Genomic DNA, 15,186 nt, shown 5'->3' with positions numbered 1-15,186 from the left:
TTAACATAACTTTTCCAACCACAGAAGGCACACACTGTCTTCACAGACCACATTGTTATTTTTAGAATAGAGAAATGTTTATTCTAACTTACTGACACACAGTGTTTATCATGTATGTGAACTGATGTTACATACAGAGACGTGAGGAGCAGCCATGAGTTTAGCAGCAGCAGCAGCAGCGAGTGGATTTATTGTCTTCCTTCTCTCTGTACAAGGTACTGTACTTCTACATTTATACTGTAAGGCAGTTAGCACACTTCAGAAATACACAGGAGGGTGTTTTGTAGTTTATAAAAAGATTTGATGTTACGCAATTTGGTGCGATCCCATAAACACTAGACATTCACTTCTCTTTCTTTTAATAAGTTCTTACAGGACGACCAACACAGAGCTGTTTGTAACACCAGCAACATCTCTGCACACTTAAACATATAAACTTTATAAACTCAGGTATTGTGTACCGTCCAAGACAGTAAAGATGTGTGCAGATGGAAGTGATGACTGTGCATATAATAACAAAGACAACAACTTAGAGGCTGTTTGCTCTCCCGTAGCATCATTAATACAGGAAATACAACAAGAGATGATTTCATGTCTTTCATGTTGAAGAAAAGTACTTACCAGAATTGCAAGGCGGATACAGAAAACTTTCATGGTGTGAAAGGAATTGCTTGTGGTAATGAAGTCACAGTAAATGATCACGTGACTCTGCAGCTCCCCTCAGCTATACAGTGTTTTAGCTTTAATCAGCTGATTGTTTTAGTTTGCCCAAAACAGTTTTAGTTCACTCTCACTGCATTCATCAGCTTTCAGTGGAAAAGCCCTTAAAATTGACTTTATACTGCCTGCCCAGCACCAAAACAAAGTCAGTCTTGGAGGCCACTTGTTATTGTTTGATGACAATAAAGCCTCTGGGCACAGCTAACCTGATTCAAACCCCAGGGTGGGGGTGTTTGCATGCTTTCCCCATGTCAGCGCGGTTTTCTCTGGGTACTCCAGCTGTCCAGATGTCCAGAGACACAGCTAAGATGCCCAAACCTTCACTTTAGCTCTGCGGGCCTGCCATTATCCACCAAGCCCACTCCAGTGGCGTAAATGATTTTTCCACCTGCATTCTGGAAAGAAGGCAATGAGCACCAATCAGAGGCAGAGTAGGGCGGATCTTAGCAAAGCGACTACAAAAGCTGCCCAGGTAAAAGTGCACAACTAGCAAACTATTGGCACACAGGACAAAAACTAAATAAAAAAATTACAATAGGCCCGTTTCTACTGCAGAAGTTCCTGGTACTATTTGGGGGGCAGGAACTACTACAAGAACGTCCTCTCGCTCTGCCCTGTCAACCGCCGTGTCTCCACTGAAAGCAGAGTAGGTGAAAGGTTCCTGTAAAGTTACCGGGCTCTGGATGTGACGCAATCGTTGCATGACCATTTTGACCCAAGTGAAGTAGGGATTCCGTTAGCCGTTAGCGGTGTCTGTAATAACTCAGTGACTCAATAAACGGTCCGTGAAAAAATATTTGTTTCAGCGGATGTCTTAGTTACAACATGATTGAGCTAACTGGAGTAGTTTCATGTCGTATCCGACAACGGGAGGGTTTTAACAGATGACGTCCTGATGTTAGCTTTGCTGCTGCTGTTAGCTGTCCCTGTCAGCTGCAGCCACTGATGCTGCAGTGATTTCCCAAAACTAAATAAATACCACACATAGCAACACAAAACTGCTTTGCTAGCTCAATCATGTTGTAACTAAGATATCCGCTGGCAAAAAATATTTTTTTCACAGACTGTTTATTGAGTTACTGAGTTATTACAGACACTGCTAATGGCTAACAGCTAACGGTTAGCCCAGCTAATCTACGATAACCATGTTATTAATTAAAAAATGTGAACACAGAAATAGTAATGCTTGTTCAGTCATTGTGTTTATAGACTTTACAAACACCAGATTAGTCTAAATGGTGATATAGTGACGTGAAAAATGTGATAGGCCTACAGCTAAACAGCTGGTTTTCTAGCTATGAACGAGCTAACTCTCGTCAGCTGAGTTTTAAAAATGCTGGCTGTTTTGTCGCTTTCTGTTAAAGTCACATCCAGCCTTGAGTATATCCAATCAGCACCAAGTAAACCCCAAGCCCCAGCCAGGAGTTTCTCGGGGTCGTTCTGAGTACCTACAGTACTCCGAGGCAGGGACTTGTTTGGCCCCTGTAAAAGTTCCGGGACTCCGTCCTTCGGGGGTGGTTCCTGCGGTGGAGACACGCACCAACGGCCCCGGCCCCGTAAAATTACCCTGAAGTTCCTGCGGTGGAAACGGGCCTAATACACAACAACAGTACACACACACGCACACACAAAAATGAAATAAAAATAAAATAAAATCACATAAAATAAAATTAAATAGAATAAAATTAAATAAAATAGAATAAATATAGAATAGAAGAGAACTTTAATTGCCACGCAACCAGAGTCGGTGGTATTTTCTTCCGGTACATATATACAGGACACTGCTTCATAGTCACAACAACAACAAGTGCATACAGACATACATGAATAAAGTGCAGACAGACATCCACAGAGCATATTGTGGAAAACAATAGCCCTGTAGCCAAAACCCCCACAAGGTAACACACCTGAAACCAAAAAACCGCATAACAAAAAACACAACAACAGTACAACACAGTCAACAACTACAACAAGTCCATATGCATGCTAACGGAGGTAGTTGAGTGTTTGTATTGCTGTGGGGAAAAAGCTGTTTTTAAAGCGGGTGGATTTTGTGTCAAGTGACCTGAGAGGCCTACCAGAAGGGAGGGTCTGGAAAAGGTGGTTTGCTGGATGAGAGGGGTCAGAGATGATTTTATTTGCCCATGTAGAAACACGCTGGTGGAATATGGACTCAACTGAGGGGAGGGCAGAACTGGTGATCTTAGAGGCCTTGGACACGATGCATTGTAATTTCATCTTTGAGTGACTGCCCGTGTTACCATACCAGACTGTGATGGAGGAGGTGATGACACTTTGGATGATGGCTGTGTAGAAGTGGACCAGGAGGTGTTTTATTGACTGAACTTTTTTAGTTGTCTGAGGAAGTATTGTCTCTGATGTCCTGGTTTGATTATGAGATCAGTGTTTGTGTGCCATTTTAGGTTATTGCAGATATGAGTGCCTGAGAACTTGAAGGAGTCTGTTGAGGTTATTGAGTGGGAGTAGATATGGACCGGGGATTTGGGATTTTGTTTGTGTCTGAAGTCAATGATGATTTCCATGGTCTTTGCTGTGTTGAGCAGCAGGTTGTTCTCTGCACACCATTTGACTGTGCTGTCCACGGTTTGACGGTGGGGTGATGCATTGTTGCTTGAGATGAGGCCAATTATTGTTGTGTCGTCCGCGTATTTAAAGACCTTGACTGAGCTGGAGTGAGATGTGAGGTTGTTGGTGTACAGACCGAAGAGCTATGGTGAAAGTACACAACCTTGAGGGGCCCCCATGTTGATAACCAGGGGGCTGGATATTTTATTGCCGATTTTGACTCTGTTCTCTGCTCAGTAAAAAGTGTAGGATCCATTGGCACATGGCAGGGTGAATGTTCATTACTAGTTTATTGTGAAGTATGAGTGGGTGAATGCTATTAAAGGCTGAGCTGAAATCGATGACCAGAATGCGTGCATATGTATTGTGTGATTCCAGATGGTGGAGAGTATAGTGAGTGGGTGATGGCACCTTGAACTGACCGGTTAGTGCTGTATGCAAACTGGAGAGGGTCCTTGATGGGTGCGGTGTGGGATTTTACATAGGCCAAAACCAGGTGCTCAAATACTTTCATGGCTACTGACGTGAGTGCAACAGGTCTGAAGTCATTCACACAGCTCGCCTTAGAGGACTTGGGCACAGGGATGATGATGGATGATTTGAAGCTGTGGTAACAATGATAGTGACAGAGGTTATTTCTGGCCACTGCAGGCCATGTAAGGTTGCTGACCCCAATTCTAGTGCAACAACAACAGGAACTTTAACCCTCAGTGGTTTCCTCTCATAAACACTGATCAGGCTGCATGTACTGCTGCCTGGAACTGAACCTTGAAAAGACAATTTTGCCTGTTGTGGAAGAAGCTAACAATGAGATGAGGGAAGTGCTTCAGTAAATACTGTTTCTCAGATTCAGATTTATTTGTTTGAGAAGAGGAAATTTAAATCATATCCATGAAATAAAAGTTTACTATATTTGGATTCTGATTAATCTGAACTGTGAATTTACCAGTTGAAAATAACTGATACAGATATACAGCTATAATTTACATTTCCACCTTTAAAACACACATGTGCATCAGCCAAGGTTAATCTGGGCAGCTTTTTTTAAATAAACATCAATAGTGGTGGCTCTATCTCTCTGTGGAAGAAGTTGTTATCTACATGTCACATATTTGCCCACACCACAGTGTTCTGCATGTCTCTAAAGACAAAGAAAACCAACCGAGCAAAGCAGATTCTTTTTTTATGTACCACACTCATCTACCAGTTTATCTTCAGCTATCTGTTCTGTAAACGCTGTGTTCAAGTTCACAGGTTCAGTGAATTTCAGTTCCTTCACTGCACTGTGTGTATGATGTCCTGCCTCAGTGCACTTAGAGATTAACTGCAGAGATCATGTCTTCATCTTTGACTGTGTTTCTCTGCATTATAAATAATCATGTAAAACTGAATGATTTGCACATTTCTCCACACCTCTGTTCACTTTGGCATAACCTGAAATAACCATAAAAAGGGACAGACATTAAAAAGTCCTGAAAAAGAAGTAAACATATCAGAAACATGTGATGCAGAATAAGTCTTCAGTTTGAAATGACAGTAAAACAGTCAAAGTTTAGTCTGTAACATTTTGTAAAGTTTGTTTACACGCCCCCAGCCGAAACCAAAAACAAGTTGGAACTATAAGTTAATCTTTGTCTCACACTGACTTAAAGTGTGATGGCATGAGAGCAGACGTGAGTTAAATAAAGTTTTACACACTGAAGCTCCTTCAATACAAATGAAAGTCTGTCTCCTGATGTTCTGAGTCTGATTGTGGTTCCTGATGTGCTCTGTGTTACAGTGATACAGGGTCAGAATGGCTGGGGAGTGACTTACAGTCCTACTAAGATCTGTGCTGTAAAAGGATCAACAGTGGAAATACACTGCAGATACACATACCCATCCAGAATATATGGCCGTCAAATTACAGTTGAGAAAACATTCTGGTTTGCCAACATGTATCCATATGATCTTGTAGATCTGACAACAGACCCACAGTATTCAGGTCGTGTGCAGTATGACTGTGATAAGATTAGGAACTACTGCACTCTGAGAATCACAGACCTGAGAGAGAGCGACTCAGCTCAGTACAAGTTCAGGTTCACAACAAACCATCCCAGTGTTTATACTGGTTCACCTGGAGTCACTTTGTCTGTCACAGGTAACATTTTCATTCATATGTTAATTATTTACAAATGTTCAACATCTAGAAAACAATAATATAGATGTGTTTATTTGCATGTGTGTGTGTTGACAGTTTTGTCTAAAATAACATTCCTGTTCCCTCTTCACAAATCCAGGTCTCCAGGTGAGCAGATATAGTTATGGCCTTAAGTGTCAAAGCAGTTGTGTACCTGATCGCCCTTCCTTCATCTGGTACAAAAATGGACAGAAAATTCAGACAGAAGCATCTTCTTCTTCTTATTATTATTATTATTTAAGGAACTATAATTATGAAGACAGCTATTCTTGTGCTGTAAAAGGATATGATGATTTCCCCTCTCCTCCAACATGTGAGTTTACTCCACATATATCTATTAACATAACACCATCTAGTGGAGCTGTGTTATTCATGTTTCCTTAATATGGAGATCCCACTTGTGACTCCTCAATGACTGCACTTTAAAAATGATCAGAAGATGATTTTATCTTTCAGGTGCCGATGGTCAAACCTGCAACAGAGTGACGTACACTGACAGAAACATCTGTGCCTCAAAAGGCTCATCAGTGGACATTTCTTGCACTTACAGCAGTTACAAGAATCATGTTGAATCCAAATTCTGGTTCAGTCCTGAACGTAAAGATCAGTGGGGGTATCCCATACAGCCAGCGGACCTTAGTAAAGACTCCCAGTTTGCAGGTCGTGTTCAGGTCATTGACACAGAGAGAAGACACTCCACCCTGAGAATCACTGACCTGAGAGAGAGCGACTCAGCTGAGTATCACTTCAAATTCACAGCACCAAGCTTTGAATGGAGGAGTAGTTTACCTGGTACAACTCTGACTGTCACAGGTAAACACAGACTGATGTAAATACACCAACACGGTACATTTAAAAACACTCAACATGTGGATAAGGATCAATGTGTTTGTGTAATTACTGTTGCAGAAATAAACAGATACAAATGCTCTCTACCTCTTATAGGAATTAATACTGTTGTGGTGATGTGTATGATATGTACATCCATCATCTGTTTTTTAGACACAGCGATAATATTGTTTCTTGTTCTCATATCCAGCTCTCCAGGTGCAGGTGACCAGAATAACAGTCGGGCAGTCTGTTACTGAGGCAGAGCTGAAGTGTCACAGCAGCTGCAGTCCAGCTGGTCGTCTTTCCTACGTCTGGTTCAATAATAAAGTGGAAATTCTTTGGGAGTACACATCTTCTTATAAAGCCCGGTTTGGTCTTAGTGACAATGTCTCCTGTGCTATAAGAGGACACGAGGAGTTCCCCTCTCCTTCAGTGTGTAAGTTTAATCCACTGTGTCAGAACAAAAAAGACACATACGTTCTGACATTACAACACAATTACAATTTCAGACCAAACCTCACTGAAGTCTTCTAAATCTTAGATGCAGCAGTCATAATTTTTGTGATTCAGTAATATTAGAAATATAATATGTCGTTTCTGTCCAAGATAAAATAGTTTTGTATTTTTTGCTAGTTTTTATTTTTATTTTTAGTTTTCAATTTGATTTAGTTTCACTTACCCACCAGAGTGGGTTTACTTTTTTTTAGTTTATTTTTTATTGTTTAAATGTTTATTTCTAGTTTATTTTTTATGAGGGGTATTGTCAGGAGCAAATCAGAAAAACATAAGTTCTGCTACAACCACAGAGGCTGAATATAATGACGGCTGATGCAACAGCTGTGAGTTTAAAGAAATATTAGGAGAGAGTTTGTTGTATTTTTCAGACTCATGGGGACGGCCCAGTGAAAGTATTAATAAGAACCTGCTTTTTCCCCCAAAATAAAACTAATGGTTCTCTTCCCACCTCCAATAATTTTATATAAACTGTTTTGTAGACTCAGAATTATTTACAAAACATGACAAGGAAGTGATCAACCAATAACAATAATGAAACAAACATTAACTTCTGCTAACAGCTAGATCTTGACTGAGAGGACTGTCAGGACTGACTCAGCAAACAGAACCTGTATATAAAGAGAAGAATATGTAAAAATAGTCATCTGTCTGTGATAATGTCTTCTATCATCTTTTTAAGTTATTCATGTTCAATTCTCCTCCAGATGCTCCAAAGCTTCCCTCTGTGTCAGTGAGTCCCTCTGCTGAGATAGTGGAGGGCAGTTCAGTGACTCTGACCTGTAGCAGTGATGCTAACCCAGCAGCTAACTATACCTGGTACAAGGAGACAGTAAACCCCAGACCTCTCAGTGAAGGACCACAGCTTGTCTTCAGCTCCATCCAGTCCTCTGACTCTGGACAGTATTACTGCACAGCAGAGAACGAGCTGGGGAGGAGGACGTCTAATGACTTCACCATGAATGTGAAATGTGAGTGAAAAGGCTTATTTGAATATAACATACAGCTTAAATGTGTCCAGTGTTTGCTGATGATACCTACTCTCTTCAGCTCTACATTTTCACTTTCATTATCACATAGCTTTAGCTTGATGTAGGCGCAGAAATTTGCAGTCGCCTCTCTGTCAGTTCTGCTGTGTTTGTGCAAAGTTTAGGGTCTTAGTGGTGCTTTTTGTGGCTGGCTTTGGACGGTGGTGTCGTGTGGCTGTGTCACTCATCAGGATGAGGACATCAACTTACCAGTCTGTAAACTGTCCTGCTGCTGACTTCTGCCAGTTACTGTAGCTAAGTCAAAGTTCAGTAAACATCTAGGAAAAAGTACGAGGAATGGGCCCCAGCTGCTCGCCACTGTACAGGCGTTGGAAAAGCAATCTGGACGACCTCCGTGCCATATTATTTTCCAGCAGGATTTCATGAACTGTAAGGTTCCTTATTCCACATAAACTTGGCTGAATCCTGGACAGCGCCATTCAACCAGGAGGCTCTTTTTCAATATGCTGATCTGACAAAGTAGAGGACTCTGGTGAGAGAAGGAGAGTAGGTGTGTGCTTTACAGTGAATAAGGACTGGTGTGTCAGCGGGAATGTGAGGTGCTGTCCTGTTCCTGCTGTGGATCACTGCTGGAGAAGCAACCATACAGCCATCTTGGAACCTTTTGGAAACATGGACAATAACAAAGCAGCAGCTAACAATGTAAAAAGACCTTTAAAAGGGAGTAAATGAAAGTGCACAAGTTAAAGGAGCTGATGGGATCACATTTCACTGGAGTTGTATCTCGTAAAACTCCATGTGACAAATAAATGATCGATTGATGGATTAGTTCCACATTCACAGTCTGCTGTCATTAACTGAACAGCTCCAGAAGATTTTAATTGACAGGGCACCTTCAAAGTCTAAAATACCATATGTTCTTTTGTGGTAACACACCTTTAACCTTGAAAAACCTCTGTTGAAATCTCTCCTCCAGATGCTCCAAGAGTTCCCTCTGTGTCAGTGAATCCCTCTGGTAAAATCATGGAGGGCAGTTCAGTGACTCTGACCTGCAGCAGTGATGCTAACCCAGCAGCTAAAAAGACCTGGTACATGGAAAACCAAAAAGTGCTTCAAGGATCAGACGGTGTATATCAGTTCATGTCCATCAGCTCTGAAGACAGAGGGAAGTACTACTGCACATCTGAGAATCAACATGGACGGATTAACTCTTCATCCATTTTTATAGATGTCCAGTGTAAGTAAAAAGCAGTATCTTAAATGGTTTCACTGTAGCTAGAGGCCACTAAGTTTCTTCACAGATACAGGACGTAAGTTTCATGTACAGGTCTGTTAGAGGTCACTGTAGCCTGACAGCTAGCTTTGTAGAGGTGACAACAGCCTGTCTCAGGACTTCTAAAGTAGGTGGATAACACAGTAACCACCTTCTGGCTTTGGCAGTCTATACTTAAAAACTGGTGTGTAAACAAAGATTGATAAGTTGTCTCTCATTTCTCCTCCAGATGCTCCAAAGCTTCCCTCTGTGTCAGTGAGTCCCTCTGCTGAGATAGTGGAGGGCAGTTCAGTGACTCTGACCTGTAGCAGTGATGCTAACCCAGCAGCTAAGTACACGTGGTACAAGAAGACCGTAAACCCCAGACCTCTCAGTGAAGGACCACAGCTTGTCTCCAGCTCCATCCAGTCCTCTGACTCTGGACAGTATTACTGCACAGCAGAGAACGAGCTGGGGAGGAGGACGTCTAATGACTTCACCATGGATGTGAAATGTGAGTGAAAAAGCTTATTTGAATATAACATACAGCTTAAATGTGTCCAGTGTTTGCTGATGATACCTACTCTCTTCAGCTCTACATTAATTTTCACTTTCATTATCATATAGCTTGAGCTTGATGTAGGCACAGAAATTTGCAGTCGCCTCTCTGTCAGCTCTGCTGCGTTTGTGCAAAGTTTAGGCTCTTAGTGGTGCTTTTTGTGGCTGGCTTTGGATGGTGGTGTCGTGTGGCTTCGAGTCACTCATCGGGATGAGGACATCAACTTACCAGTCTGTAAACTGTCCTGCTGCTGACTTCTGCCAGTTACTGTAGCTAAGTCAAAGTTCAGTAAACATCTAGGAAAAAGTAAGAGGAATGGGCCCCAGCTGCTCGCCACTGTACAGGCTTTGGAAAAGAAATCGTGACAACCTCCGTGCCATATTATTTTCCAACAGGAGTTCATGAACTGTAAGGTTCATTATTTCACCGAAACTTGGCTGAATCCTGGACAGCGCCATTCAACCAGGAGGCTCTTTTTCAATATGCTGATCTGACAAAGTAGAGGACTCTGGTGAGAGAAGGAGAGTAGGTGTGTGCTTTACAATGAATGAGGACTGGTGTGTCAGCGGGAATGTGAGGTGTTGTCCTGTTCCTGCTGTGGATCACTGCTCGGGAGAAGCAACCATACAGCCATCTTGGAACCATTTGGAAACATGGACAATAACAAAGCAGCAGCTAACAATGTAAAAAGACCTTTAAAAGGGAGTAAATTAAAGTGCACAAGTTAAAGGAGCTGATGGGATCACATTTCACTGGAGTTGTATCTCGTATAACTCCATGTGACAAATAAATGATCGATTGATGGATTAGTTCCACATTCACAGTCTGCTGTCATTAACTGAGCAGCTCCAGAAGATTTTGGGTTTTTTATGCAGTTTTGGGACTCAACAGTCACACATCCATTTGTCAGAGCACCTTCAAAGTCTAAAATACCATATGTTCTTTTGTGGTAACACACCTTTAACCTTGAAAAACCTCTGTTGAAATTTCTTCTCCAGATGCTCCAAAGCTTCCCTCTGTGTCAGTGAGTCCCTCTGCTGAGATAGTGGAGGGCAGTTCAGTGACTCTGACCTGTAGCAGTGATGCTAACCCAGCAGCTAAATATACCTGGTACAAGGAGGATGAAGACTCACCAAAAGCATCAGGACAGATCTTCACCATCACTGACATCAGAGCTGAACACAGTGGGAATTATTACTGTGAAGCCCAGAACAGCAGAGGACGTCATAACTCCACCTTTAGTCCAATTATTGTGTCAAGTAAGTCATACTGATGTGTCTGTCCATAGCCCAATCACTTACACTTTATCTTAACCTTCCAGTTAAACAATCCAATCACAGTACAAGCCTTCTTTAGTTAAACCACGGAATTTATTTCTGCAGTCTTCAACTACCTAGCAGAGAGATCAGACGAACAGATGTCAACATGTCTTTTTTGAACTACTTTAATAAGGGCAGAGTAGAATGGCTTCAGACTTGGCCGTGCTGAAATTCAACAATTCAATTCAAGGAAAACAAAGCCGGGACAACTGGAATGGAGTGGATTGAGTATGAAAGGAACCAGCTCAGTCGCCTAGTGGTAGAGTGTCCGCCCTGAGACTGGGAGATTGTGGGTTCGATCCCCGGCCGGGTCATACCACAGACCCTGCTTGGCACTCAGCATCAGGGGTTGGAACTGGGGGGTTAGATCACCACATGATTTCCGAATGCGGCACCGCTGCTGCTCACCGCTCCCTCAGGTGATGGGTCAAATGCGGAGAACAAATTTCACACACTAAGGTGTGTGACAATCAGTGGAACTTTAATCTTTAACTTTAGCTGTCTGCATTAGTTTAAAGTGAAAATATTTCCAAGCTTTAGGCTTCCTGCAAGTCCCAACTCTCTCTCGTCCCCTAATCAAGGTCAGCTCTTCTTTCTTTCCAACAGCAGCTTGGTAAAGGTCTTGCCTGTCATGCAACGGTTTGTCAGAATCTCAGTCTCTCTCTCTGTGGCCTCCCGAACTCTGTTTTCCTAACCTCTCCATGGATGCATGGAAGGTGCCAGCTCTGCTCAGTGTCGAAGAATAAAGATTTGATAATTTGAATACAAAGTCAATCACTAATCTTTGCCTGAGGTGCAAAATTTCTCACAGTAAGACACACAATTGTCCAAGCATTACAGACCACCAATATTGTTTTTGGCATGTGGGTTGTTGCATTGCTTTAAACACCTGATTTTTGTGCTCACGATGAGATCATTTTCACCTTCAGGGATGCAAAAGCAATGCTACAGTTTCCATGAGTCACTATTTAGAATACTTCTGTCTGAGGATCTATGATTTAATGTGTAATTATCAGTTGCTAATGGACCAAAACAACCTGTAATTCCATAACTAATTGCTCTGTTTGATTGCTGTTTCACAGGATCAATGAAATCAGTAGCAGCTGGATCCATCACAGCTATTTTTCTGGCTATCATATTCGTCTTAGCCTTTCTATTCATCAGGTGAGCAACTAAGTTTTACTGTGATTATATTCAGTAAATCTGGTCACTTGTATTGTAATTTTGTTTGATGATTAATTTGCTTGTTCATTTATTTTCTTATCCAGAAGAAAGAGGTCCTGGAAACAAACCCCCGAGCCCAGACAGAGACCAGACGACAACGCACAGGTGAGGAAGAAGAGTTCAGGTATCACTCAGAGTCCACTGTCACCGGGAAACTCATGTGAATAGTGCTTCATGTCCCCTTCTGGATACTTTCTTCACCTAAACTAAACCTTTTACCTTGGGTTGGAGGAGAGTTGGTCGTCCACTAATCACGGGTTTGGCAGTTCGATCCCCATCCACAAGACACTGAATCAAACTGGTCCCAGTGGGCATGCCAGCTGATGGTTAATGATAGGTTAATGAGAGGCCAATTTTATTTTTATTTATTTATTCATTTAACCTTTATTTAACCAGAAAGTCCCACTGAGATTGAAAATCTATTTTACAAGAGAAACCTGGCCGAGGTAGCAGCCAATCAAAACACATTTAAAATACAACAAATACAACATATAATACAAAAATCCACAATAAAACAACAACTATTCAAACACAGTGGCCTCTCAAGAAAAATAAGCACATGTCTCGGCCAGCACATTCTTTATGATGCCCTTGAATTAATCAATGGATATAAGTGTTTCTAGTTTTAGATGTTTTAGAAGATTGTTCCATGTCCAAGGTGCAGAGTAGGAGAATGAAGTTTTCTCCAGATCTGTTAAAACCCAGGGTACATTAAAAGCAACCACCTGGAGGAGCGTAGCTGGTGACTACCAGAGCTGACACACAGAAGGGTGCAGAGGTCGGCCAGAAGTTTGACAAATAATGCTTTATAGATAAAAACATACCAGTGCTGTTGTCTGTGAGTGGTCAATGATGTCCAACACACCAAATCATAAAGAATGCAGTGAGGAGTAAGTGACTTTGCATTTGTAATAAAACATAGAGATACATAGTACACTGAATCAAGGCTACATAAAATGGAGGTTTCATGCATATACAATATGTCACCGTAATCAATCACAGACTGAAAAGAAGGTTCCACGAGTTCTTTCGTAGCGCTGAAAGTAAAACAAGACTTATTTCTAAAATAAAAGCCAGTCTTCACTTTAAGCTTCCAAACTGGAGTCGCAATATGTACATTAAATGACAGCTTGTCATCTATACTCGTATGACGTGATATGAGTGTATGAGGACACTCTTAATGGATTTAAGTGAAGATGCTAAAAAGCAGCTGTGCATGAGCTTTTGAGACGACTATAAACTTTGTTCTCTGAGCATTAAAATCAATCTTAAACTCAGCAGAGTGCTTTGTAATGACTGAAATGCAGTCTGAAGAACACAATATAAGTCGATCCTTTAACCATTTCTGCCCCCATCACCCTCTCTTTTTTCACACTGTTTATTTCCATTTGATGAACCCATAGCTGTATGTCTTTGTTATACTCTTTTTCCCCTTTGCTCAGTCTTTCAGTCTGCGGCCCTTTAATGTACCTCTTCATCTACACATACATGTTTGGGTTTTGTTAATAAAAGAGGAATTAGGTAATCCTTGTACTTTATTGCCCTCTGCTGTTGATTAGTAGGAATTACAACGACAAAAAACAGAAGTGATCTCAAACCTGCGTTCACCATTTGGCTTTGAAAATGAAGCCTGAATCCACAAGAGGGAACATGAAATAAAGGTTGAAACCAGGAATTTGGAGATGTGAAATAACCCACTCATCTTTAACCCTGTAATATTTTACTACAAGATCATTTTGTGTTTATACAGGGCAATACAAATCATACACATTTACCTGTGTAGCTAAGGACTCAAGAACTCTTGTCTTTGTGCTGTTTACCCTACAGGCAAACGTGGGTGCAGTGTATGACATTCCTCCAGCTCCAAGACAGACAACACCATCAGAGCAGCAGGATGACCTCTGCTATGCCAGTGTGAGCTTCTCTAAAAACCAGGAAGATCCTCTCTACTCCAACGTCAGGCTAAACCAACCCAACAGACACAGGGAGGAAGAAGAGGACGAGGATGATGTGGAGTACTCTGTTGTTAACTTTAAGAGTGCCGGTGCTGCCACAGAGTGAGTCCATGAGAGTTTTCTTTGCCACATAAACATAATTCCCATCATTTTATTGCAGCTGAATCCTTCTGTTATTTTTTAAACCTGTTCTGATTAATATTGGGAGTTTTCTGAGCTCTTAAAATAATTCTCAAAGTCTTTTCTTCATTCACAGATCAATACAAGAGGAGCCTGCGGAGGATTCATCTGTATTGTACAGCACAGTCCTTAAAAAACCAAGAGTATGAATACAACACGAGTCTGTGGTCTTTTAAACTAAATGTTTAAGCAGGTTAAACAAAAAGTTTTAAATAATAGGTTTGAGACGATAAACTGTATTAACTGTTGTTATGACATCCAGCCTCGGTCATTTCTCTTGAGTATCCTAAGACAGAATTAGATTCAAGATGTTATGAAGAAGCATCATTTTACAGCCAGTGTTGCTAGAACATCTTTTCACGTACATGTCTCTGTATACAGTATATCTTTACCACAATCTGTCACTGATCTCCTGTTTTGTTTTTTACAGTTCATCAGTTGTTATTGTCAAACACTGTGGATATTCCTCTGCTCATTCTCCCATTTTTTTTACTTCTGCTGTAACACCATCAAGTTAGTGTTTTAATTTCTCAATACACAACTTAGATGGTTTTTATTTACGGTGGTTCTGTGTGTATTCTAAGCCTGTGACTTATTATATTGATTGTACTGATTTGTATTGTTTAAATAACCTGATATTTTATTGATTAAAAGTATTCAGTGAATCCATCAACGTGTTAATGTGAGGTGTTCAGTGTTCAAACTACAGTGGAACCAGGGGGGAACAAGCTCTCCTTAAAGAGATGTAAGCTCCCCTGAAAAGTTTGATTTTGGGGCATCTCAAAAGTGACGGACGTCAATAAGTACTGATCTTAATGTATCCCAGTGCATCTGCTTGGGAAACCATGAATACGTGCAACAAACTGGTGTTTGTATGGC

General features: G+C 41.2%; 1 protein-coding gene across 1 annotated transcript in view; it reads left to right on the top strand.

Moving 5' to 3' along the window:
- The window catches only part of LOC144462557 (hemicentin-1-like), a 33,592-nt gene extending 18,588 nt beyond the window's left edge, over positions 1–15,004 (top strand). The window contains exons 8-19 of the mRNA XM_078166624.1: positions 5,087–5,446; positions 5,586–5,798; positions 5,942–6,298; positions 6,525–6,752; positions 7,537–7,800; positions 8,795–9,055; positions 9,321–9,584; positions 10,628–10,888; positions 12,031–12,112; positions 12,217–12,277; positions 14,000–14,229; positions 14,384–15,004. Of these exons, the coding sequence (XP_078022750.1) occupies positions 5,087–5,446; positions 5,586–5,798; positions 5,942–6,298; positions 6,525–6,752; positions 7,537–7,800; positions 8,795–9,055; positions 9,321–9,584; positions 10,628–10,888; positions 12,031–12,112; positions 12,217–12,277; positions 14,000–14,229; positions 14,384–14,456 (2,654 nt within the window). The 3' untranslated portion in view covers positions 14,457–15,004. The remainder of the gene's footprint in view (positions 1–5,086; positions 5,447–5,585; positions 5,799–5,941; positions 6,299–6,524; positions 6,753–7,536; positions 7,801–8,794; positions 9,056–9,320; positions 9,585–10,627; positions 10,889–12,030; positions 12,113–12,216; positions 12,278–13,999; positions 14,230–14,383) is intronic.
- The last annotated feature ends 182 nt before the right edge of the window (positions 15,005–15,186 follow it).

Source organism: Epinephelus lanceolatus, chromosome 3 (assembly GCF_041903045.1).
Source record: "Epinephelus lanceolatus isolate andai-2023 chromosome 3, ASM4190304v1, whole genome shotgun sequence".
Classification (NCBI taxonomy): Eukaryota; Metazoa; Chordata; class Actinopteri; order Perciformes; family Serranidae; genus Epinephelus; species Epinephelus lanceolatus.
Note: the sequence above shows the minus strand (reverse complement) of the source record. Positions and strands in the feature narration are given on the sequence as shown.